Source organism: Sinohyriopsis cumingii, chromosome 12 (genome assembly GCF_028554795.1).
Source record: "Sinohyriopsis cumingii isolate HCF-2022 chromosome 12, ASM2855479v2, whole genome shotgun sequence".
NCBI lineage: Eukaryota > Metazoa > Mollusca > Bivalvia > Unionida > Unionidae > Sinohyriopsis > Sinohyriopsis cumingii.
Genome location: NC_142972.1, coordinates 51,913,789 through 51,939,762, shown reverse-complemented (window position 1 = coordinate 51,939,762; position 25,974 = coordinate 51,913,789). Strand labels below are relative to the sequence as shown.

The following is a 25,974-nucleotide window of genomic DNA, read 5'->3' as shown; positions in this document are numbered from 1 at the left end:
TTGTTGCAAAGATCTCTTTCTCATCAAGTTAGATATCCATATCCAGTCCTTACAAAATATTAAGACTTTTTTGTCCACCTCATGCATTATGTTTTGTACATGGCTCTTTAGAAAACAGAAAGTCTAGGTATAATTTTCTTATCAGAGTGCATGCATGTGTGGAATCAGATGGAATTTCATGATCAATAATTAGTTATACTATGCAATCATACTCAATTATTAATTTGTTACTTTGTAGAATGAGGATATTTCTCAAATAACTGACATCGGAAATGATGGGATTCAGATAAAAGTTAATTTTGACCAAAACTGATCATAGAACTTTTAATCTGTTAATTGGTCATTAATATTGACAGCAACTGATGCATGCCTAAATCAGTTAATTAGAACAGCAGTCTGTGTTGATGACCTTAGTTTCATGAAGGAATAATCTTATCCTATCAAATATATATCTAATTCAGGGTAAACAATTTATAAATACACTGTACCTGATTGATGAAAACAATTGGAGCCAAGATTTTTCTTCAAGTTGTATTTGTTTGAAGGATTATGTCACAATATATATGGAAACTTTTATAAATGTTTCAGGTAACCAAAGAGTCTTCAGGTTGTACAACTCAGACTCAAAGTATTGAAGTGAATGAAAAAGATATGACTGTCAGTATAACCAATCTAATGTCGGATGGCAACTACAGCATTATTGTGATGGCCTACACTAGAGTGGGAGCTGGCATTCAATACTCTAATACAATCACCACAACTGAAACAGGTAAAGATTAATGTAAAGGCTTTATATAAATAAAACACTCCTGTTACAGATCAGTCAGGTATCATCATTAATTAATAAGACATTTATTGACAATCAACCTGCTTTAATGTCTAAGCGAGAGGTCAAAGAAATGTAATTCTTACAAACATGTTAAGCTAATAGACATAGTAAATGTCCAGGATTGAACTTGGAGTCATTGGGGTCTGAGCTATGTTGAAAAGCATTTGACCTACTCATTTCAAATGCCCAACACAACAGGATATTTATTGTTGCTCCTTAATTGTCCCATCTGTATCTCTGTCAACTAATAAATTTTCCCCCATGTGATAACTTAATTTATGCTTTACGTGGCTGGACCATGCTCAGCAGGCTGGTTCAAAGATACCTCTCAATTTCAACATCAGGAGCTTCAAAGTCAAGGCTACTGCATGCATGACTATAAGCAGGCCCAGCCCCACGGCAAGACAAATGAGGCAACTGCCTTGGGCCCTGCACTTTCAGGCAAAGCAATTTTTTTTTGCTTGGGGACCCATGCTCATCACTTGCTGCTTTGGGCCCTGCACATACTAGGGCTGGGCCTGGCTATAAGGTCAGGGTGTACGTAGATATCGATGATGAGGAAGAGGCTCCATCATTTCAGCTGATACCCAGTTGACAAACATCAATGTTTTATGACCATCTGTCTGGAAGAAATTAATTGTTTATGGAATTTCTTTTCTTAACATCAAATACTAAATTTTTGTCAGCCTTGACACAGTCTAAAATATTAAGATTAGTTAGTTTTAGAAAGTCAGATAATTTCTACATCAGTTAAAGTATTCAAATTTAAACAATGCAACTTTGGGACAATATTACTGTATGATATTATTTACTGCTACATATGCAAGACTAGAATTTTGTGCTTGCAAAACATACATAACTGTATGTGTCCCATTTGGACATAGACCTTACATTTTAGCCTCTTGGGTAGATCTCTGGGGGTGGCAAGTGCCCCAAATGCATGTTTCATTTGTGTGTGCGATAGTCTCTTCATACCCAGTCAGTACATACATGCTGAGATCTCAGGTTTCAAGCCATGACCCTGGCAAATAGTCTTTGGAATGTACAGATGGTCCCAGAGGCCAATGTTAGTTGCATGTATTATGCCTTGAAAGTTTGTATATGATTATAGGGTGATGATTCTATGATATGACCCAGAGGCTAAATCCCCATCTCCAGGGGTGAGATCAAAATTCAAAAGTGTTTTCAATGACAACATTATATGAATATTTATTAATCAATTTTCATGTGTCTAGTTTTAATGGAATAGGAGAAGATCAAGAATATTACACATGTGACTATATACAAACATACTGTATCACAAATAAGCATAGGTATAGAACTGGCACAATTAGCACTTCAGACATGAAGTAGACTTTCACGTTAAATAAGGAAAGGTATAAATAGGCATAGGTATAGAACTGGCACAATTAGCACTTCAGACATGAAGTAGACTTTCATGTTAAATAAGGAAAGGTATAAATAGGCATAGGTATAGAACTGGCACAATTAGCACTTCAGACATGAAATAGACTTTCATGTTAAATAAGGAAAGGTATAAATAGGCATAGGTATAGAACTGGCACAATTACCACTTCAGACATGAAATAGACTTTCATGTTAAATAAGGAAAGGTATAAATAGGCATAGGTATAGAACTGGCACAATTACCACTTCAGACATGAAATAGACTTTCATGTTAAATAAGGAAAGGTATAAATAGGCATAGGTATAGAACTGGCACAATTAGCACTTCAAACATGAAGTAGACTTTCATGTTAAATAAGGAAAGTTATTGAGTGTAAATTTCTCTGATTTAGGATTCTACATAAAAAGGAAAGAAACATTAACCAATATGTGTTTTTCAGTGCCTGGAAATGTAACAAATGTAATGGGAAATGCCAACAGTGCAACAGAGATATTAGTGACCTGGCATGCCCCACTTATTAGAACTGGAAGAACAGACTACCATATAGAAGTCTATGACACCATTGCAAACAATTTAATTCAGAAAAAAAATGTTGCAGGTAAGAGTCTGTTTTAAGACCACATTGTTTGTATAATTCTGGCTATGTATTAATGCCACATTATTTGGATGTAGTTCCAGCTCTGTATTTTGAATACCTTTTGAGTACATTATTCAGGATCATGCTTCAAACTCCAAGAGAGTCAATTTGGATAAATCTATGTATCAATTGCTTACTTTTTGCATAATGGTAGGTTTGAAAAGATTCTATGATTCTGACATAAATTTTTTTAAATGTTCTAAAATGCTAGAATTGTTCGACCTTTAGCTTCTGTTTTGAACTCTAAATGTTTAAAGAATATGGCAAGGGTTAAAATGCTTTAATTCCAAGGTTCCATCTTCATGAAAACTGAATAACTTAAATCTGTATATAAAAAAATTATTAATAATTTATTACAAATAAATAATAATGATTGTATTATCAAACTATGCACTTCAACCAAGGAAATGACTTTCAAAAGTACTTAAAATTAAAGTGGTCAAATTCAAGTAAATTGAAAGCCAACAGTCAGAGTTCAGATCCAAATGCTACAATAAGATTTCATTTTGCCACATGAATTATAAAAGGTAGAAGAAAAATAATTGTGCAATCAACACTGAACATGAATGTAAATACTTTATTTCATCTGAAAACATTGTTTTCTGTTCCTTTCAAATTGAACATTCATGAATATAATGTCGAGGGGTGAACTCCAAAGTTGCACCAAATGTCATATCCAGCTAAATTGGTCTAAAACCACAGCATTTATTCCAAAATGGAATTCTCAGTGAAAAATGACCAGAATTAAACAATCCATATAATTTTATTCATGGACTTCATACTGAAATAAAAATCAATTAAGGTTTTTTACATCTAGTCCTTTGAAAAGTTGTAAACAGACCTCGTAAGGTAACTTGATTCTTTGAAGTTGCTCAAATTTTGCTATTATGTAGTTCACTAAAACTTTGTTAAGTAATTGAATATACAATTGTGTATTTTAAATAGCCATTATTTCATATATATGTCTTTCTGTATATTTTAACAGATTCCCCCAGTAGGTATCATTCTGTTATGCAACTCAGAAATTCTTTATGCATGTTGCACTACCACTCTAACACTTCGATGAAAGTCAGTGTGAACATTTCACTGGTTTGGAGATATATATTGTTCTTAACCTTTTAAATTTATTGAATCCAGCAAGACTTTTTAAAAAAACATGACCTGTCTCAAGCAAATAAAAGTGGTGACAGGGGTAACGGGTTTGTTCTGCCTTCCCTTCTATGATGTTCTTCATTAGTGCAATTACATAAAATACAGACATTGTATGTACATCAGTCATTGCATATGCTCAATGTTCAGAAGAAATCTAGCACTGTTAATGTGGTTGCAGGTGCTGCATAGAGACAATGTAGTTTCTTTATTGTTCATCACTGCAATTACTATGAAAATTAATGACAAACAAACCACACAATTTAATAATTTCTTCCTTGTAAAACTTTGATTTGTAGTGCAACCTTAATTGAATTCAATCAAGCTATTATCAGTAATTTTAACAACTTTCACTGAATTCTACCAAGTCGTTCTCATGGTATTTTGTTAATATATTATTGTAACATGCATGGACAAAATTATTTAGAACCATTTCTGCCATAGTTTGTGTGGTAATTATGGAATTTGTTTTATATTTTTAAAATAAAACAATGCATGCAAACATATTTTAAAAAGAGCCAATGATTTTGTTCTCATTTTTTGTAGTCAAAGCATTACAAAAGTCAATCATTCAGTAATAGTTACAGACATTGGTGCAGAAAGTGACACTTTGTCCCTCTGCTAAAATATTTGGTTATCATAAAGCTGCATATTGCCTTGTACCAGTCCTGTTGATTCTGGCAAAAGTAAGGATCATTTCCAGTTCAAAAAGATCATCCCAGCTGTTTATCAATATCACATTATCAAAACTTTATTGAAAGAACAGCCTAACATTTTCTTTCTAATTGGAATATCATATGGATAACCACAATCTGGAATGTCAAAATGTAAAGCAAACCATTATGTGTAATGAAATTGGGAAGTCCATGCTTTTGTGACTAGCTTCTTTTTAGTCTAGATCAATTCCTCAAAACAAAAGAAATGAAGAGATGCCAGTTTGTGCAGTCTGGTAAAATTTTCATTAACTGTCCAGTGCTTGTAAATGCAGAATAAAATGCACATAAATCAGAGGAAATTATGGGATAGCCTGTTGTCGGTTGTCAGTCTTTGACTTGAATTATTAGCATGAGATGCAATTACTCACCCATGCTACCATGTGCTGAATCTTCTTTCCTATTTCCTAGGATGCACATTTAAAGAGATGTCACACTTATTGATTTGCTCAAACTATGTGCACAATTATTTTACTTAAAAATGACAAGTTTAGTAACAAAGGATCAAGTGTTATTTTATAAATAATGACAAAGCCATTGAATCTCCATTGTAGCAAAACCAGTGTACTTAAATTGCTGTCATAAAACAACACATGCAAACATCCATATCAACAAAAAAGAACTGTGATAATCATATCAAATGATGTGCTCTGTCATGGCCAGTATTGAAACTGGTAATCGGTCTTCAAATAATTTCCAAAATCTAAAATCTTTTTTGAAACGGCAGATTTAAATGTATTGGTTGTCTGATTTATACCAAACTTGAAGGAATTCATTACTATGGAAAATGGATCAAAAGTTTTTCCTTTTATACATTTCATGTCACAAGTACCAGCAACTGCCATGTTGTCTATATGTGATTAAATCAGACAAATTTATTATGAGCCCTCTCCATGCTTCCTCCTGCTATTATATTTATCAAAGACAGTCTACCATAGAACGATTTTGCCTGTGGATTATAACTGAGATCATTTGTTAGGTTACAATATCATCAGTTAGCAGAGAGATTGTCCAGTTTAAACTGTTGAACGCTTGCATGATTTTGGATTGCCAGGATTTTACATTGGTATTTTTTAGAGTTATGCCCCATGGTTGATGGATTCATCCATTTTTGTTTGGACAAGTTACCCTAAGTGAGGGCCTATAACAGAGAGAATTTTAGAATTACTGTCCACTGTAATGCACTTATAGCCAATAGCTCTAGTTTTCCTTGACCTACATATGGTTCTTAATTTGATTTAAGAATTTACATGTTAGAAGCATTTTTTGGTAAGATTTGTTTACTGCTTTTATTAAACAATTGATAGTGAGAATTTGAAATATTTTTATACAGTGCAGTTTCATAAAGATTGTAATGTACAGATTGAGCACTTACATTCATTACACAGTATAGGATGGCTGAACTAGGTAAGACATGGTTTCTTTTTTCATTTGCTTCAAATCAAATTTAGCAGAGTTTAAAACTTAAAAGATACTTAAGTTTAAATTAAGAAAGAAAGACTTTAAAAACATTATGACTTTGAAAGTATAGCTGTATTCATATATCATCTTTTGATTTCTTAGTGTATTTTTTAACAACTTATTCACATCTATCTGCATGTTCATTCTACAATATTTTCATCATATTACCTGTTCGGACAAGTTGTATTGAATCCTTGCAGGCTGTTTTTACTCTGAATGCAATGAATGCATCTATGCACTTTGAACAAATCTCATCTGCACAAAGCCAAGATGGTCACAAAATTTCTTACATTCTGTTTTGTTCATCAGATTACATATTTTCTCTTGAATTTGACTATTGTATTCAGTAAAATATAAATTATCTGGATGCTGATTATCCCCATTAGTTGTTTTGTTTGGTTAATTGATTGTGCTTAATGGCACTACCACTCATCTGTGACTATTTAGTACTGAGGCACTGGCACAAAAGTGGACTAGTATGGACTAGTATGGACCCATGCCATGTCCTCTAAATATTTGAATTCCTGATTCATTAACAGTTCATATTCAGGATGACTGACATCCCTTTAAAATCATTGTCTCCTGATTGGTCCAGATCATTGGAATTTTACTGTTCCAATTACTCTTATTTTTTTATTTGTCATAATCTTGTACACATGCCTACCATACAGTAGAGGAGTTTATGATGTGAAGTGCAGTATGCCTATTCATCTGTATCACTGATACCAGTTTTGTTTCTGCACAACTTAAGTTGATCAGCACATCTATGTACCAAACTCTGTGGATGGTCTGCTACTGAGCTATTGATATCAGGGTCAAAAATTCAAAGGTCAAGATCATTGTGACTGAAAATAGAAAAAAGTTACCCCAGAAAAAGTTAGAGTTCTCCACCATCCATAATTACTGGTTTGCACTTTTGGATAATTATCAAGATATTGATTTCAGGATCAAAAAGCCAATGTTCATATTTACTGTGACTGCAAGAAATGGTTTCTGTACAAGAATTCCAGTTCTTGACCATGTACCATCACTACCAACATTTCAAAATTTACACGCATATGTTACGTTTTTACATTAGCTTATGACAACATTGATAGTTTTTGTCTACAGTGTCAAAGCAGTCAGTTTTGCCCCACTGCACCCTGCAAAACTTAATTCTGTGGCCACCTCCCAATAGAAAGAAGTTTGAGGAGAATTTTGGTCCTGCTCACCCTCTCCCCTTCCATGGTTATGGGGGTTGTTATGCCAACAGTTTATTTACTTTAATTAATACTCTTACACCAGGAATTTTCTTGTACTACATCCACATTTCAAAAGTAGGTCACTGTATTTCATATTTCACTGATACTGCTTCAGTCTGATGTTTTCACTCTTCACGCTTTGATCATTAGACAAGTACCCAGTACCCATGCCAATAAAGGTCACTGTGACATATATTTCACATTTTACTGGCTTAATATTTTACATTTAGCTCAAGACCATATGAGTTGTATGTATGTATATAAAATAAATATTGCATCGATAGTTTGCATTTATTTTTGTTGGTTTAAAGGCTGGGGGGGATAGAAATTCCATAGGGTAGGTAGAAATACTTAAGATAATAACCAAACTACCCCTGGGTACCTTTTCTATAAGTAATGATTCCATGGGGTTGTTTTACCACAAAGTACTGTACAAATACTATAGCACACTGACACTTTTTGAAAGGTTGGACTGTAAACAAAGCAACGTGCAATGGGTCACAGATTTCACTTCCACATCAGCATCAATGCCACATTGTTCAGTGTGCACTGTTGCCAAAATACACATAGGCCATAACACAATAATAATTTTACTTTAAAGAATAAATAAGTACTTTTAAAGCAATAAAAAGAATACCTAAATATAACTCTTGTATACCACCAAAATGAAAGAGGTAAGGATGCTCTAAAAATTGACTGCGAATACATTTGTGTCAAGGCTGAAGGGTTGATGTTTAAGACCTTTATCGGTATTACTTCTTCTTAATATACTGAAATAAAAAGTCTGTAATTTTCAATTCTTTTAAGAAAAACATATGTTTCAATCCATGGGCCACTACATATTAAACAGGTGCCCAAAAGATTATTTTGTTGGGTTCCACAAATTCGAAAATGTCCAAATTATTTTGAACTGTAAAAGAGGATGACTGTTTTGGAACCAAAGCAACAAAAGAAATTGGGAAAGCAGAAACCGTTATGTTCCCTATATCTAACAATGGATATAAGAGATAGTGAGAGTAGAGTTGAGGTGTCTAATATTTGATTGCACTATTTTTTATTTATTTTTCTGTCAAGTAATGATTTATTGTATTTGTCACAAATTACATCCAGAAAGTATGTGAGAATGTATGGATGGGATATCAGCAAAAATAATGCAATATTATTTGCAGACCATGAGATATCAAATCATAGATGTAACATATACAAGTTTTGCAACTAGTTAACTATGTTTGGACATGATCTATGCTGAGATGTTTTTACAACTTGCTTTTTCATTCCTTGATATAATTATATCTACCTAAAATAAATTTAAAAATGCCCAAAGTTAATGGCATAGTTATCTTATGGCCATAGCTCATGTTGTCATGGCTACATCTTAATATCTTGTATCTTAGTACGTCATGGCCAAGATTGTTTAACTTTTTTGGATTATTAATATCCCTTCCCTGCTGCAGAATTTTTTTTTATTTCAATAAATATAAATTGTTAATTGTTTGTTTCCAGGGTATGATGTGCAGAATTTGACAGTCACAGGGCTACAGGAGTATTGGGTTTACCAGTTTGCAGTATATGCTAGTACTTCCAAGGGTAAAAGCTCTCGTGTCTACTCCAGCAATGTCACAACACTTGAAGCAAGTAAGACAGCTTCTAATTTCTAACTATTTTGATAGTCATTTAGGTCAGATTCTAAATGTTGAAAATGATATTACTGTAAACATACTGAAAGATTACCTATCTTTACAGACAATCTTTTGCTATCAATAAGGGTGGTGACTCAAAGCTATTTTACTATATATATATATACATATATATATATATATATATATATATATATATATATATATATATATATATATATAAACTGGAATAAAAACTGGACCTAGATATGAGTTAGATCTTTTTTTTCGTTGGTTTTTACTTTTAGCTGGGATGGTAATGTTGTATCTTGAAGTGATACGTCTATACCTTTCACTGATATTCAAGGCCCATAGTTTTATAAGATATTACTAATAGACTTCATATTATGACCATGGATGTTTAGAGGTCACTATAGCATTCGGAATGAATAATCTCTTCCCCAGATCGATCCCAACAAACTTGATTAAGGTAAGAAAGTACAGGTATCCTTGCAAAAAAGACTTTTCTAGATGGCAGACAGGACTGATATCAGTACCACTGAGGCATAAAACCTGTCATAATCACAATCATCTGAAGCTTATAACCTTGAGATGGTTATCAAATAATTAAATTTTAACTTGTAATGAGACCTTTGCTGTTAGCAAAACACATGCAAATAATATTTATCAGAAAGTTAGTACACAAATAAGAAAACCCTTCAGCTAACTAATGTCCAGCTTTGATGTTGCACATGTTTGACATTCAGTATTCAAGATGCTTTCTATGTCATGAGGATATTTAAATATATATATTAGCCTTTGATTTTGTGTGCATTCAGTTCTTATATATATATATATATATATATATATATATATATATATATATATATATATATATATATATATATATATATATATATATAATATGGTGTGCTTAACATGATTGTAAGTTGTAATCAGAATGTTTGCAAAGCATTTTAGTTTAAGGACATTCTTATTTACAATTATACTAGGTTTAATGGATTGCTTCAGTATTTTTTACAACACAGTCAAAGTGAAAAAGTAAATAACAGTAAATAGGGTTTTGAGAAGCAAATAATTCATTCCTGTTTTGGATCAATCTGGGGAAATCCTTCTGTGATCAAAGTTTACAGTTGTGCTGTTGACATGAGATATAATTTGAGAGGAGTTATTTATTGAAAATATTCATTACTAAAGAGTTCATTGACTCTTGGATGAATATATTACTTTCGATATATGTGAATTTATTGAATGACATTCTGGATTGCATCACTGTGTTATATCAGGACATTCAAGACTATTGGAATTCATTGGGGATATTTTATATTTCTGGACTTGTGATAGAACATTTAGAATTATTTGGAATTGAATTCACAGTTTTGGAAAATATCTCCTGAATGTTCATTTTGTCTTATATGGAAATAAATTGGTTTTAAGTTGATTTTACTTAAATTGTTGGTTTCACTTTCTTCCATTTACAAACTAAAGTCATAATACAATTGTTACAAACATAGCTAAGCTAAGATTTCTTATGATGTTGGGCCTAAATGAAACTGGTGCCACTCAGGCATCATATATGGTCACTACAGCAGCTATCATAAAATGTTATTATCACTTTTCCTTTTGAATGTATAGTCAAATCCTTATGTGGTTTTCATTAAAAGATCTGATGTCCAGTATGAATTGTTTGATCACTACTCCTCATGCAAAAAAGTAATATTACCATGGGGCTTTCACCAGTAGATCTCTGATGTTTAGTTGGTCCTAAATGAAAATGGTGCTGCCTGCACATGCAATGTGGCCAAAATAGTGTCCATCTTGAAAATCATATTACTGTGTTTTGTTCCCTCAAAATACGCTTTTTTCAACATGGAAATTTCACTAAATGACTTATCATATCTGTCAGGTCTTCAATGAAAATGATGATGCTCAGACATCCAATATCACCACCACAGTTGCCATCTTTAAAATCTTGTTATCACTGATCCTAAACAAATCAAAACCACTTCCAACTACCTTCTCTCCAGTCAACCTTCCGGACATGTTTGCAAATTTCTTCCGTGACAAAGAACAAACCATTAGAGATAAGCTTGACACCACAATTTCAATTGACTCATCATCACCATATAGTTGGATACAGAATTTGAGTGGCAACCATTAGCAGCATTTGAACCTGTCTCTATGGATTTTGTATGTACAATCCTGATGAAGAGTGCACCAAAGTCACATGAACTTGATCCAATTCCAACATCACTGCTGCTTGAGTGCTTAGATCCAGTATTGCCTTCACTAACTGATGTTATTAATACCTCTCTCTCATCCAGGGAATTCACATCATTTTTCAAAACTATCATTGTAAAGCCTCTGCTGAAGAGACCAACACTAGACCATAACGATTTAAAGAACTACTGCCCAGTTTCTAATCTCCCATTCATATAAAAAATCTTAGAAAAGGTTGTTCTATCCCAGCTTGTATCTCATCTAGATTCAAACAGTCGTTTTAGCAATGTACAATCTGCATATCATCCTTGCCACAGTACTGAAACTACTCTTCTAAAAGTAGTTAATGACATTCCCTCTGCGTTGGATAGCGGAAAGATTACAGTCCTCACCCTCCTTGATTTGTCTGCAGCATTTGACACAATAGACCATGATATACTACTTCACTGTCTCCAACATGTATTTGCCATTCATGATACAGCCTTACTGTGGTTCAAGTCCTATTTGGTCAACAGGACACAAATTTATCTGCAAATGGAATACACTCCATCCCAGTTGATATATGTTGTGGTGTTCCACAGGGGTCTGTTCTTGGACCTGTTCTCTTCATTCTGTACACTCAGCCGCTCTCAAGTGTCATAGATCATCATCCACAGTGCCTCACCAGTTGTATGCTGATGACACCCAAATATACAAATCTAACCACCCAACTGAAGTTGATGCCACTATCCAAGGTGTAGAGAGATGCATTTCTGATGTGAAATCATGGATGACATGTAACAAGCTGCAGATGAATAATGATAAAACTGAGGCCATTCTGATCACAACACAAAGACTTTCTCAGTCACATCCTTTACCTCAAACAATAAATATCAGCAATGCCAACATTAAATTCACACAATCAGTATGAAACCTAGGTGTTACTCTGGACAGTACTCTCACATTGCACCAACATGTCATGAACATATGCAAGGCTGTATATCTTGAGCTGAGACACATAAGCTCAATTTGCAAATATCTTTAAGTTGATGCCACTAAAACACTTGTGTGTTCATTAGTACTTTCAAGACTGGACTATTGTAACTCAATTCTGTCTGGTTCATCTCAATATCTACTCCAGAAACTTCAAAAAGTTCAAAACACAGCTGCTCGGATCATACTTAGAGTACCATGATCAGAGCACACCTCCCTGCTGCTCTGTACCCTACACTGGCTATCCTTTCAAACCAGAATTAAACACAAAATTTGTTCTCTGTGCTACGTTTCATTGTCGGACTCTAGTCCAACATGCCTATCCGACCTCACCCATGTGTATACACCAGCAAGATACTTACGCTCCTCTTCTGACAATCATATACTCATTATTCCCACTATGAAAACAAAGTCATATGGACAGTGTTCTTTTGTATACCAGGGCCCAGCAACATGGAATGAATTGCCCACTGAACTTAGACACAAAGACACAGTGATCACATTCAAGAGGGCTCTCAAAACTCATTTATTTCGACTACAAGAACAAACTTAAAGACCTAATAATGTTTCCTACCTGAAATATTCTCAGCATGTTTTTTATTTTGTAATGTTTTTCTAATTTCATGGTGTTTGTTTTTGTAATAATATTATTCTATGTTTTTTATCTTATAGGTGTTGTCTAATGTTGTAAAGCGCTTAGAGCTTCTAAAGATTAGGTGCTATACAAAGTCCTCATTATTATTATTATTATTATTACTATTGTTATTATTATTATTATCAGAGCGGGGTTAAATGATAAAGATGCCACTCAGAAATTCAGTATGGCTCAAAAGTAGCCCTCACACAAATTTTCTATCACTTTTGTTGAATGTATGGTCATGTCAGCATGGAGTTTTTGCTGAAATGACATCTCATGATGTCTTGTTGGTCATAAATAAAATCGCTGCAAGTCTGATTTCCAATATGGCCACCACAATGGCCATGTTAAAAATCTTGCTTACACTACTTCTCCTAGCTGGCTGGTCTTACACCAAGAAACTTTCTTTGATGCCTAGATGGTTCTAAATGTTAATGGTGCCAACCTGATATTCAATATTTCCACATGGCAGCCATTTTGAAAATCTTGTTATTGTCCTTCTCCAAGCCAAAAAGTCATATCAGCATTGGTTTTCCACCAGGAGACTTCTTGTGATGGCTTGGCAGTCCTAAATGTATGATCTCTACAGCAGCTAATTTGAAAATCTAGTTTGTGCTGAAGAATATCATCATCAAAGATGGTTTCAATATTCAGAAGTTGAAAGGAAGAAATGGTCTTATCTATAATTCCTAGAAATTTCTTTTTGATGTTAGAGTCCTTGGAGTGACTCATGCTTTGAGTGTACAAAGCTTTGCTAATGCTTGTTTTGCATGAGAATCATTTCTAATATGCATGATTTATTTTATCTGTTAATAATAATACAGAATGTGCTGATATGTGGAAGTAAAGTATTCGTGTCTTTGAATGCAGTAAGCATGAATTTGGATCAAAGGTCTGGCAGAAAGTCTATAGATTAAACTCAACTTTGTTAAGTAGAAGTTCAGATGTTTCACACTCTCATTCACAAGTTCCATAATATTTCTTGACCACTGTTTTGAAGCAGGTTTTAGAACACAGGATCAGCAGTCCTTAAGTAATCAATTTGTTTAAACAGAAAAGTACAGAATACAAGCAGATTTCATACATTGAAATGAATTATTTATTACAGCTTTCTTGGCCAAAGACCATGTGAGTTTATGGCATGGTCCTCCATCTAGCATATATATGTAGTCAACATGTGAGTTTAGGGCATGCTCCTCCATCTAGCATATATATGTAGTCAACATGTGAGTTTAGGTCATAGTCCTCCATCTAGCTTATATATGTAGTCAACATGTGAGTTTAGGGCATGGTCCTCCATCTAGCATATATATGTAGTCAACATGTGAGTTTAGGTCATGGTCCTCCATCTAGCTTATATATGTAGTCAACATGTGAGTTTAGGGCATGGTCCTCCATCTAGCATATATATGTAGTCAACATGTGAGGTTAGGGCATGGTCCTCCATCTAGCATATATATGTAGTCAACATTTGGTATGGTGGTGCTCTACAGCTTCATATTTTACAATGGGTTAGATTTTTTATGAAAAAGAATTTCCCTGGTTTTCCTCATTAGTATACTGGCTATTTAAAAAGACCTTGTATGTTTTACATATTGTTAAAAATACTTATTGTTTCCTTTATTTTGCTGTGTGGTGTAATATTGGTTATAGAGTATACAGCTTGGCCTTACATCATATGCGTAGGTCTTATAAAAAATAAACTGCTAGCTCCACTTAGTTATTTTCACTTCATGGACTTCAGAGGTAAATTGTAAAAAAAGAGCTGATAACTTGTCTTATGTTTTGTCTGTGTGGTAATTAATTCAATGCACTCTCAAAAGCTTGTATTTTCTAGTCTGACATAAATTCTTTTCCCAAGAGTTGCTCCCCTTACAACCATTCAATTTCCATTGGATGATGGAATTGTTTGACTTTTCTAAAACTGCTGAATGAATTTTGATCAAAGTTGATGAAATGTTTCTAAAGACCTGCTGTCTTGGAATTATTTCCAGTGTGACTCTCACAGAAATTTGGCTTCCATAGAAATCATATGTAATGCTATTTTCTGATTTTAATCTAAGCTTTGTTCAAACTTGGTTGGAATGTTTCTTAGTTCATGCTGTATCTGAATTGTGTCCAGGAATGTTCTGCAAACAACAATATAGCTTTCTTAACAACCAAATAAAAAACCTGTTTTCTTCTTCTTTGGAATTGCTGAATCAGTTTTGATAAAGCTTGAATATAGACATACTGTACAAGATTTGTGTCTGAGATGGCTTACCTAACAATATTGTTGCATCCTTAGACACCAATTGGTAAAACTATTTTCAGCTTTTTTTTAAATTCTGGGCCAAAATAATGTATCATAATTTATGTGCCACCATAACTGTGTATGGAATTTGACCCATAGCAGTAGTGTGGCATAACCAGTAAGCAGATGGAATACATATTTTCAGCTTCAGTTTCTCCATAATGTATAAACAAATGTAATTGAACTTGATAGATATGTCTCCTATGTTATGCACTATCACTCACATGTTGATTGGCTTTTTGATTAAACTTGTTAGTAATAATTCTTAGAATATGATCTATGAATTTTTGTCCAGACTGGCTTCCCTATAAAAGTTGCTGATTCCTTAGCAGTCTGGTAGAATACCAATTTTCAGCTTATTCTCCAGAGCAGTTGAGCCAGTGATAAACTTAGTAGAAGTTTTGCATAGTATATTCTCAGCCAAACGTATCTTCATGATGACTCCCATTACAATGGTGTGGCTTCCATAGCAGCCAGATGGATAACCAGATTTTTGTGTATTTTCCTGCACAGCATAGCCACTTGTTATAATACTTGTTGGGAATTTTCCTTAGGTATGTTAGAATTATGTTCAGCATGGCTCACCTCTCAGCAATGTACTGCATTGTATTGCATTGAAAGCATCTTTCATATTAAGACAAGGTAAAAACCCACAAGCAATGCTCATCTCCCATCATGCATGGCTCTTGCTTCTACTACATTGTCTTTAATTTCTTTTTAACCTTTATATTACTGTTAATTACTTTTAGATGGACAAACAAATATATGTACAATATTATTAATGATTCTGGTCATAGACCAGAAGAATGTTTGGAATAGCCTAGGGTCCATTATACATGTCTACCATCCATCTGTCTATTATCACAAGTTTTTCATTGCTACTCCAACAAAACTACTTCAAGGATTGTTAGGCAACTTTACAGACAAATTCATCCTAAGATGTAGTTTGTTCTAAAGTGAAAATGATGCACCTTGGACATCCAATACAGGACCACCACAGTGACCATCTCTCAATTTTTGTGATAGCTAATCCTCCTGAATAGACGGTCATATCAGCATGTTTTGTTTTTTTTTTGCACTGAAAACCTTTTATGATTTCTGCACGGTTCTAAATGAACAATAGTACCAATCTTGCATCAAATATGAGCACCAACGCAGCCATCTTGAAAATTTAGTTTATTTTTACTCCTCCTGAATGGGACATCATATTGACATGGGGTTTCCATCTTCAATATGACCACCATGGTGGCTATCTTGAAAATATTATCTTTACTTCTCCTAAATACAATTTTTATTGATATGAGGTTTTTGTATGCTATTCCATCTGAATAAATAGTCTTACTGAAATTGGGTTTTCACCAAAAGAAATTATGTCTAGTTTGTCCTGTTATTTCTGCTCCCTCTGATTCATGGTCATAATTATGGTACATGGTATTCTCACCAAAAGACTAATGCATAATTGGCCCTGATTGAAATTGGTGCTGAACTTACATACAAATTGAAAATCTTGCAATCCCTCCAGAATATCAGAGCTGGTTTCAACACTTAGCAGCTAAAAAGAAGAGATGGTCTTATCTTGGATGCCTGAACATTTTATATGGGACCATTAGAGCATCAGTCCTTTGAGGTACATAAAATGCTGAACATTTTAATCAAAATATTTTCTCAATAGCAACAATTAAAAAACAACTGATAATTATGCTTTCAGTGGATTGATGGTGTGTGATAACTTAGAGGGTTTGGCAAATTATAGACAATATAGTGTATAAAAGAATTATCATTTAAATACTTCTTTCCAAAACTGCCTAACCATATTTGATAAGAAAAATCATAGCATGAACAACTTTCACATTGATATAATAAAATGCCAATGTACCATGAAAACGAAGTCATAGGGACAAAGTTCTTTTGCATACCAGGGCCCAGCAACATGGAATAAATTGCCCGCTGAACTTAGACACAAAGACACAGTGATCCCATTCAAGAGTGCTCTTAAAACTCACTTATTTCAAGTGCAAGAACAAACTTAAAGACCTAATAATGTTTCCTACCTTAAATATTTCAGCATGTTTTTTTGTTTTCTAATTTCATGGTGTTTGTTTCTTGTAATTATACCATTATATGTGTTTTTTATGTTATAGGTGTTGTCTAATGTTGTAAAACAGTTAGAGCTTCTAAAGATTAGGCGCTATACAAAGTCCTCATTATTATTATTATTATTACCATCTAGTTGAGTGAAATTGCTTAAAATAGAAGCATTGTAGCTCAACAACTTAATTTTTGTTGGATACAGTAAAATGATTTATTATCTATATTTCTCTTTTGGACAAAGTGTACGTCAGAAGAACAATGTTAGGTCCATTGGGCTTCTGTTTTTTTGTAATTTATTTCTTTTTATCCATGGTTTTGGAAGTTATTGTTATTGTTATTGTTATAGGGTTTAATGCCATTTTTCAGCACAAGATAGGCTATACATGGCGGCCAGTATTAATGGTGGAGGAAGAACCGGGAAAACCCCGGAAAGAACCACCGACCCACGAGAAGCTACCGGCAAGCTTTCTCACATATCCACATTTGCCGAGCCTTGGACTCGAACCCACGCAGACAGAGGTGAGATGGCAGTGATCCGTGATGGACAGTGCTTTAGACCACTTGGCCACTCTGGGCCCCCTGGCTTTGGAAGTAAAGATGTGGATGATGTTATCCAGAAATGTATGTGAGCATGCATATTTGAGCAATGTTATACCATTGAAAATAGAATCTTCAGCCTTTGAGATATGATTGGAGGTGTTCCACATATGTGTAGAGTGGTTTTGGAAATTGTAGTCATACCATGCTTGAAGAGCCCTGGGGTGGGATGGAGGTGGTTTAATGGGGACACTTGTGTATATAAGTGGATTTGGGGTGAGGGTTAGTGGTAACTGAGCAAGTGTGGAGATAATGCTGACAGAGCAGCAGACTTATAGTTCTGATTGTTGGTTATCAAGTTATGATGGTCAATTTCCTGATTTTTGTATTTTCCCTCTTGTATTTAATTTCCACAGGTCCTGGAGCTACTGTTGGCACAACAGTTGGGGATCAAAAAAATAACAGTTACTGTGATGCTACAAAGGTGTCTTTGTATTGGAAAGAACCAAACCTTGTGGATAGAAATGGGAAAATTGTACAATACAATATTTCATTGATGGTAAGATAAACTGTGTTGATAACTTATAAACTTTTAAACATTAACTGGTTGTCAAGAGAACATTCAATGAATATAGGATTATGTGAGGTCTTTCTTCAGTGTTTCAGATGGATTAGACTAGACTCAGGACAGCTGTATTGAAGATTGCTTGAAATTCAGGAAAATTCTGACAATTTTAAGACATATTAGTGAATCTCTATGTCATCTGGGTGCATGACTCCAACTAATAACTGATTTTTGTTTGTATATTGTATATATTTGTACAGAATCTCACAGTAAATATGAATTAAAAACAATTTTCAGTATTTTAATAACAATTAATTAAAATAAAACATGAGAAGAAACAATGACTAATACAAGACTGGTGTAATTTATTACTTCTTTACCTTCTTCCACATAATTTAACATATACATGTTTTTATTTAAGTAAAAAGTTTTTAAACAGTTCTGGTTAAAAATATTAAACTCAAGAGAAAGAAAATACTCTACTTTGCAGATAATGGTGATTACTGATCCACAAGTTGAAATAATACTCTTCTTGGAAAACTATTTGTATCTGCAGTATTTGTAAAACTTACATTTACCAAAGACATTTTACTTTTTCTGTTAAAAACAATATTAAAATAATATTTAAAACCCTGATAAGTTCAGAGTTTAAAATACAGTATAATATTTATGGATTTTTCTTGCATGGGATTTACTGTATACAAATGAATGATATTCCAAGAAAAAAAACCATTTTGTTTGTACAGTTTAAATACTTAAATTTAAGGTTTACAAACATACCTGTTCATTTGTGGTATACACAAATAACAGTTTAATGTCTACTAATATAAGATGGATGCAAAAATTTTAAATAATAACAAAATGAATGAAAGTTCATGTTGTAAATCATAAATTGTATTCAGGAACTAGATAAGATTGAAAAATTGACCAGTAAAAATGCTTAGAGATCATTGATTATTGATGGGGGGGGGCACCAGACAGATGCCCCCCCCCCCAATAACCCCCCAAAACCTTTTTATGTGTTGTTGTACCCCTTAAGGTGTGTTGTAATGTGTTTTTTATTTAATGATTAATTTTGCTAAAAATTTTATTTAAATATAAATTTGTATTCTAGCTTTTTTTTTCCTAGTGTGTTTTGAAGAGCTCGGTCTGCTTCTTCTTTCTAAAGGGTTGTTCATCCGATCTAGGGCATCAATGTCCAAGTTAGAATTCCTTCCCTTGTATGTTCAAGTGATCTTTGCTAAGGATCTCCTATGTCCTATGTATGCTATACGTGTATTTGCTATATTGTTTGCCTGCTATAGATGTTGATGTAAGGACAGCGTTTATGCCAAATTTCTCCCCAGTTGTCTACCATTAGATTAGATTTGTTTTAAAAATAATAATAATAAAGGCAAAAATGTGTATTGTTTGGAAATGATTTATTTTCATTTCCATAATTGGAATTTCTTTTTTTTTGAATTCTGACTTTGAATGAGAAACAGTTGCTGTTACAAAAATAAAAAGAAAACTTCCTAGGTTTTTTATGTGTGTATAATTTAGATGTTTCTCATTATTTCTCAGAGTTATTCAAAAGCACGAAGGCTATGACCTATTTAAGGAACCACATTATCTTTATTGTATATTCATTAGGCTTCACTTAATGTTTGGGCATATCCTTGTCTGCCACCTTAAATGGCTATAATTAATATAAGTATTTCCTTCATCAAAAAATTGGTCTGAAAGGGCCTCAAATAAAAAAAGATTAAAAAAATGGGAATTTCTCTCTTATTTAGTAACTAAATGACATTAGTTCGGAAAACCTGGGGATAGTAAGTTCTATATAACCGTATATATGATCAGTTTGTCCATTTCCTGTGTCTGGGCTTTTCTGAGACTCTTTCACAGGCCTCTTCACTTCACATGGCACCATGTGACTTAGCCCTGTGATGTCTGTCATACCAGTCTGCAGGTTGCCCGTGTCCCTCTACATTTCCGCTTAAAAAAAATAGAAGAACTAGATTGTTAGTTTCTTAGTTAACAAGTGGCTTCCCCTTCCTATATGTGGTATTGGTTAAGTGTAAGTTTAGTTTAAGTTGAATTAGAGTTAGAGGTAACGAAGGATCAAATTTGTTGGAAAATTCATTCTCTTAATTTTATATTTATTAATAATATTTCTGTGGGGTGAAGCAAGGTGAGGGTCTCAGCCCACACACTGGCTGGTACTGTCCCATCTTGGGGGATCTACCGAAACCTCCTACCATCCCTACCCCCGGGAATGTGATGTCTTGTTGTGTCAGGCTATTTAATAATCTTGATAACTTGTCCACAAGTCATTATTGTTTTTGTAATGTAATTTGTAGTTTCCATTACTAAATTTTTGATCAAAATCCACATCTAAAAATTGTACAGTGTTCCTTTGGTAACTCTCCTTTTTACATATTTCCATAATTACTCTTATTCTTTCATTTTTCCTATTTTCACATTGTGTTATAGCATCATACTTGGTAAAATCAGCTTTTTCACACATGGGGCATTTTGTTATTGTTCTTATCATGTGCCTTCTGACAGCTACCTCTCCTGTCAACCATATGTTATGCAGATATTTAAACATCATACTTTGTATTTTTAAGGATTTTATGTTGGACCAGTACCCCCATGCCCTATCCCAATTTATCCCCAATTCTCATGTTCTACTTTTTTATAAAGCTGAACCAATATGTGTAAAGAGCTTCCCAAGGTGTCTTGGGTTCTGAGTTTATTGTTTGTATTCTGTTGATTACATTAAACATTTTGATAATAATTGGCTTGGTAGTGCTAGCCCTAATCTCATTTTTGCCCTATATAAAGTTTCTTTTATTATATATTGTGTTTTGTATCCCCATATAAAGTTTATTACTTCATTATCTAGTTTATTGAGCTTTTTGTATCTCGGTCTATTGATTTTGATATGTAATTAACATTTGAATATAAATATGTTTTGACCACTTGGGACCGCTCCATAATGTATAACGGAATTGGTGCCCAGATATTGGTGTTTACTTTAATCTTCTTGATCGTGTTTCTTTAATTTTCTAATTCACCTTCCTTGCTAAATTATATTCCTAATGCTTTCACCTGATCTTTTATTAAGTACAGGGAAGTCCAGGGTGATTCCCATGCCTTTTTCCTATTTTTAATATCTCGGTTTTGTCATGATAAATTTTTGACAGAGAAGCTTTTCCAAATGATTTGAATTTTTTCTCTAGATGCTTAAATGATCTAAAATCCCTTATGAAGTTTGTACAATCATCTGCATCTTAGATTTGGGATTTGTATCCCTTCTATCTCCCTGTTGTTTCTTATTTTGATACTTAGGATTTCAATTGCTATTATTTGTAATAGCTTGGATAGTGGGCACCCTTGCCACACTGATCTCTGTATTTCAAATTCTTCTGTGACTGCTCCATTTACATGTACTCTTGATGTTATTTTATTGCACAGGATTTTGGTCCACTATTGGAAATTATTTCCAAAACCATTTTTCTAAACCTTTCTGCGTATAGTTATGCTCCACTCTGTAGAAGGTGTTTTCATGGTCAAAAAGTACCATGGGACTTTTCTGACCTGTTTCACTGATGAAATCAATTACTGTTGTTTTGTTTAGTATATTATTCTGAATGTCTTGTTCTTTTTCTCCACATGTAAATTTTATATTTATTAATTTCCCCATTCCCTTTTTAACCCTATTTGCTAAAATTCTTCTAAAGATTTTGTAGTCTATATTAAGGAAGGAGATGGGGCTCCAATTTTCTAAATCTTCTCTTTCTCTCTTCCCTTTGTATATAAATGTAATTATACCCTCCCTCACTGATTTCAACATTGTTGCATTTTCTTAGTGAAACATTATTACATGTATATAACAATTCAAGGATCAGCATTATCTCACCTTGGAATTTTTGATAGAATTCCATGGTGATTCCATATCTACCTGGCAATTTTTCTTTCACTAATTGTTTGATGGTAGTTCTTATTTCTTCTTTAAGAGATGAGATCATCACAACAGTCTCTATGTTCTGATGATATCATCTTACATCATATTTCTTCCGACCACTCTGGCAGCCTAGTGGTTAGAGCATCAGCCTTGAATGCGGGAGGTCATAGGCTCAATCCCTGGACGAGGCATACCAAAGACTTCTAAAAATGGTACTAACAGCTGTCTCGCTTGGTACTCAGCATTAAGAGGTTACTGTTAGGACTGGTCAGCTTGGTGTCAGGATAATGTGACTGGGTGGGACATCATACTACATGGCTGCAGCATGATGTCCCAGTGCTAGACATCACTATAAACTGCCACACTGCAGATGTCATAACGATATGACTGAACAATTTGTAAAGCTATGTTAAAACTCCAAATCACACACACATATTTTTTCCAGGTATTCATTTATAGTATTGCAATCGATTTGTTGTGTTGTGTACAGTTCCTTGTAATGTTTAAAAATATAGTCCATGATGTCATTTATCCCTGTTCATTCCTTTTGTTTGTCTCTTATTAATTCGTTTTTTTCTCCATCCTTTCCTTAGCTCTTCTCTTTTGAAGAGTCGTTCTGCTTTCTTACATAGTTGTGTAAATTTTCTTGCACTTATATGCCTGCCTTTGTTTTCCTCTTCCTAAATCTCTTTAAGTCTTCCTTTTACTTCCTTTTCTATTTACTCTGTGTTATTTTTCCCTAGTTGTCTGTTTAATTCCTCTTTTTCCATTTTTTTAAAATTCTTTTCTTATTTTAGTATATCTACCTGCATTTTTTTAAAATTTGTTCTTTAAAACATCCCATTCTCTAATAATATCCCTATTTCCTCTTTGCATGAATTCCCCTATTTCTTTTAATACTATTTCTATGAATTCATTTTCTTAAAATTCTTTTTATTTAATTTCAATATACCTTCCCCCCATTTCACCTACATCTTAGGCAAATTCCTATATAAACTAAATTGTGATCTGATATTTTAACATCTGAAATGGCTGCATTTTTGTATATTTTATTCCCATAGTTGGTTCCATAAAATCTATCCAATCTACTTGCTGAATTCTCTCCTTATAATTTTTAGACTCCTGTAAATGTCCACTAGCTTATGTTTAGATAGTAAATTTTCAATTTCCTGTCTGACAGGTTTATTGTTTGGTGTGAGTTCATTAGTTCTATTTATATTATCCCCATCCCAGTTAAAGTCCCCTCCCAAAATCAAGTTATCCTTTGAGAAATCATTTAAATACTTTGCATGATTTCTATAAATTGTTTTTTTTCTTCTATTTATTTGCTGGAAAATGCACATTTATTATATGACATTTTTCTACAATTATATGTATCATTCTTCCTATAACAAAATCCCCTTCATTATGCCTTTCCCAGTGTAGTTCTCATCTATTTTTTATTACCGTCGCTACCACTCCCCTGGTGTTACCTTGTCTGAAGTTCTAGTTTATTTTCTATCATAGCTTGCAGTTCTTTAGAAAGGTTATTATTATTTCTTGTAAAATAACAGTATCATATTCAGTTTCTCTAATTAATTTTATTACTTTATCCTCATCAATCCCATTCTTATTTATTGAGGCTATCTGGAAGTTCTTTCCTTCCATTTTTTCCATCCTGCCAGGTTGTTGCATCTCTTGTCATTGTTATTTAGTAAATTTATTCTGTTACTTATTATTGGTATTTATTATGAAGTTATAATATATGATACTAGTAGTTGAGGGCACTGGCCCTGTGTCAGATCCTGTGTTTGAGTTGTCATTTTGGATATTTTCCTTTTCCCTATCTATCAATTGTTTGTTTCTGAATTGTCCATTCCTATTTCTGTCTCTTCCATGTCAATATCTAATTTTTTGTCACTTTCTTCCTCACTTTCATTTCTGCATTCATTGTCTTCATCAATTTCACTGTCCTTTCCATTGTCCCTTTCTTGTATGTCTATTTCTTTTAAGGGTTTCTGCCCTCTCTTTTTCTTAATCCCTACTGTTTGTCATTTTCCCTTGCAACTTGTCTCGCATTGGGGTGATTGGTATCCCTTGTCCTCCGGGAGTGTATTTCCACTTCCTTGTGAGGAATTGGGCCTGATATGTTTTGTTTCTCTTTTTGTTTTTTAGCTTTGGCACTGGTGTAGACATTACAGGCTTCAAGCCAATTAGGACTAACAAGCCTTCTTCTGCGGGGGGGGGGGGGGGGCTTTTTTCTCCTCATCTTGGGAGCTTCCCTCTTCCCTCAACAGATTTTGGAGAAGATAGAATCTGTTTTATTTTCCATGATATTCACCTCTTTATTAGATATTTGTATTTTCCCCATTTTCTTTGGGCTTAGGAAATTGTCCCATTCCAAATTTTGAGGGGAGTTGTCATCCTTATCTCCTAGTATTTCTGTTAATTATGCCAATACTGGGGATTTGGGTGTTATAGGTGCCATCCATAGTGAGTTCCATACTCTCTGTGTTGGCTCCATCTATGTTGTTTGTCCCTGTGATTGGTATTTGTGGCCCTTTTGGTCAGATTTTCACTCATTTGTTGTAGGTGTGGTTGTTTTTTGAGGTATGCTGTCCCTTTTGCTTTGTTCAGTTATTTATCTCTGTTTATATTACTTCATTTTCCTCTACATTCAAATTTATGTGATTGCTTGCTATAATCCTGCTTGTGTAAGTTGGTGCTGCTGGCTGGTTCTTGCAGTCCTTTGAACCTTGACCAGTTTGTTTATAGTGGGGGCAGATTCTATCCAGTTAACAAACTTGATTACCATGTTTTAAGTAAGAACCCCATCATATTAGAAGTAAATTGGGATGCATTTGGCCTCCTCTTTCAACACTGTCATAAATCTTACACCTGACTCCACATTTCTGAAACCCCATACAGTTGCCATTTTGCTTGCTCTAACCTGAGCTTTCAATTTTTTCTCTATTTTTTGCACTATTTTTCTACTTTCTCAAGAGGAAGTCTGGAAACAAATATGTTTGTTATCTTGGCCTTGACTGATCTGATTATTGGTAGGGCTTTATCCGCTTATTCTTTAAATCCCTTTGCTTCCATTTCCTGTTTTCTAGGATTGGTTTTTCCTGATTTTTGGGATGCAGGATAAATTTGTTTATCCCTTCATTCTGTAGGCCATCAATTGTGTTAATATCAATGTTAATATCAATGCCTAGCATTTTTAAGGCCATTAGGGCAATCTTGAATATCCCCAAAATCTAGGATTTTCCTCTCTCCCCTCTAGTTTTGTATGGAAATAAGCATTCAGTTTTGTTCCACTTGGTTGAACGTTAATGTTCACCACTTGTGGCATATTTGAGTATATGAATGTACGAGTAGAACCCACTAAAAGTTGAAAATGTAGGTGACCTTAGTATATAGTGTTCACATAAATGCATCTAGCTCACCCTTCAATAATTTGATATGGTTGACATCACAATTATGTGGACTTGAAATTTAATCTATACAATTGCAAACATGCGCTATCAAAGTTAAACACAAATAAAAAGACAAATGAAGAAAAGAAAAGAAAAAATGTTTACAAAAAACAAAGATAGAGACAAAAAAGAAAACAAAAAAGAATTGATATAGCAGAAGAATCAAAAGGCATG

The 25,974-nt window shown here is 33.7% G+C and overlaps 1 protein-coding gene across 5 annotated transcripts in view; it reads left to right on the top strand.

Moving 5' to 3' along the window:
* LOC149786436 (tyrosine-protein phosphatase 10D-like) overlaps positions 1–25,974 on the top strand; it is a 405,711-nt gene that overhangs the window by 67,458 nt on the left and 312,279 nt on the right. For all 5 annotated transcript variants that reach the window (XM_089976880.1, XM_089976878.1, XM_089976879.1 and 2 more), the window contains exons 9-12: positions 589–769; positions 2,677–2,835; positions 8,942–9,073; positions 18,242–18,384. In XM_089976880.1, coding sequence (XP_089833006.1) covers positions 589–769; positions 2,677–2,835; positions 8,942–9,073; positions 18,242–18,384 — 615 coding nt within the window. The remainder of the gene's footprint in view (positions 1–588; positions 770–2,676; positions 2,836–8,941; positions 9,074–18,241; positions 18,385–25,974) is intronic.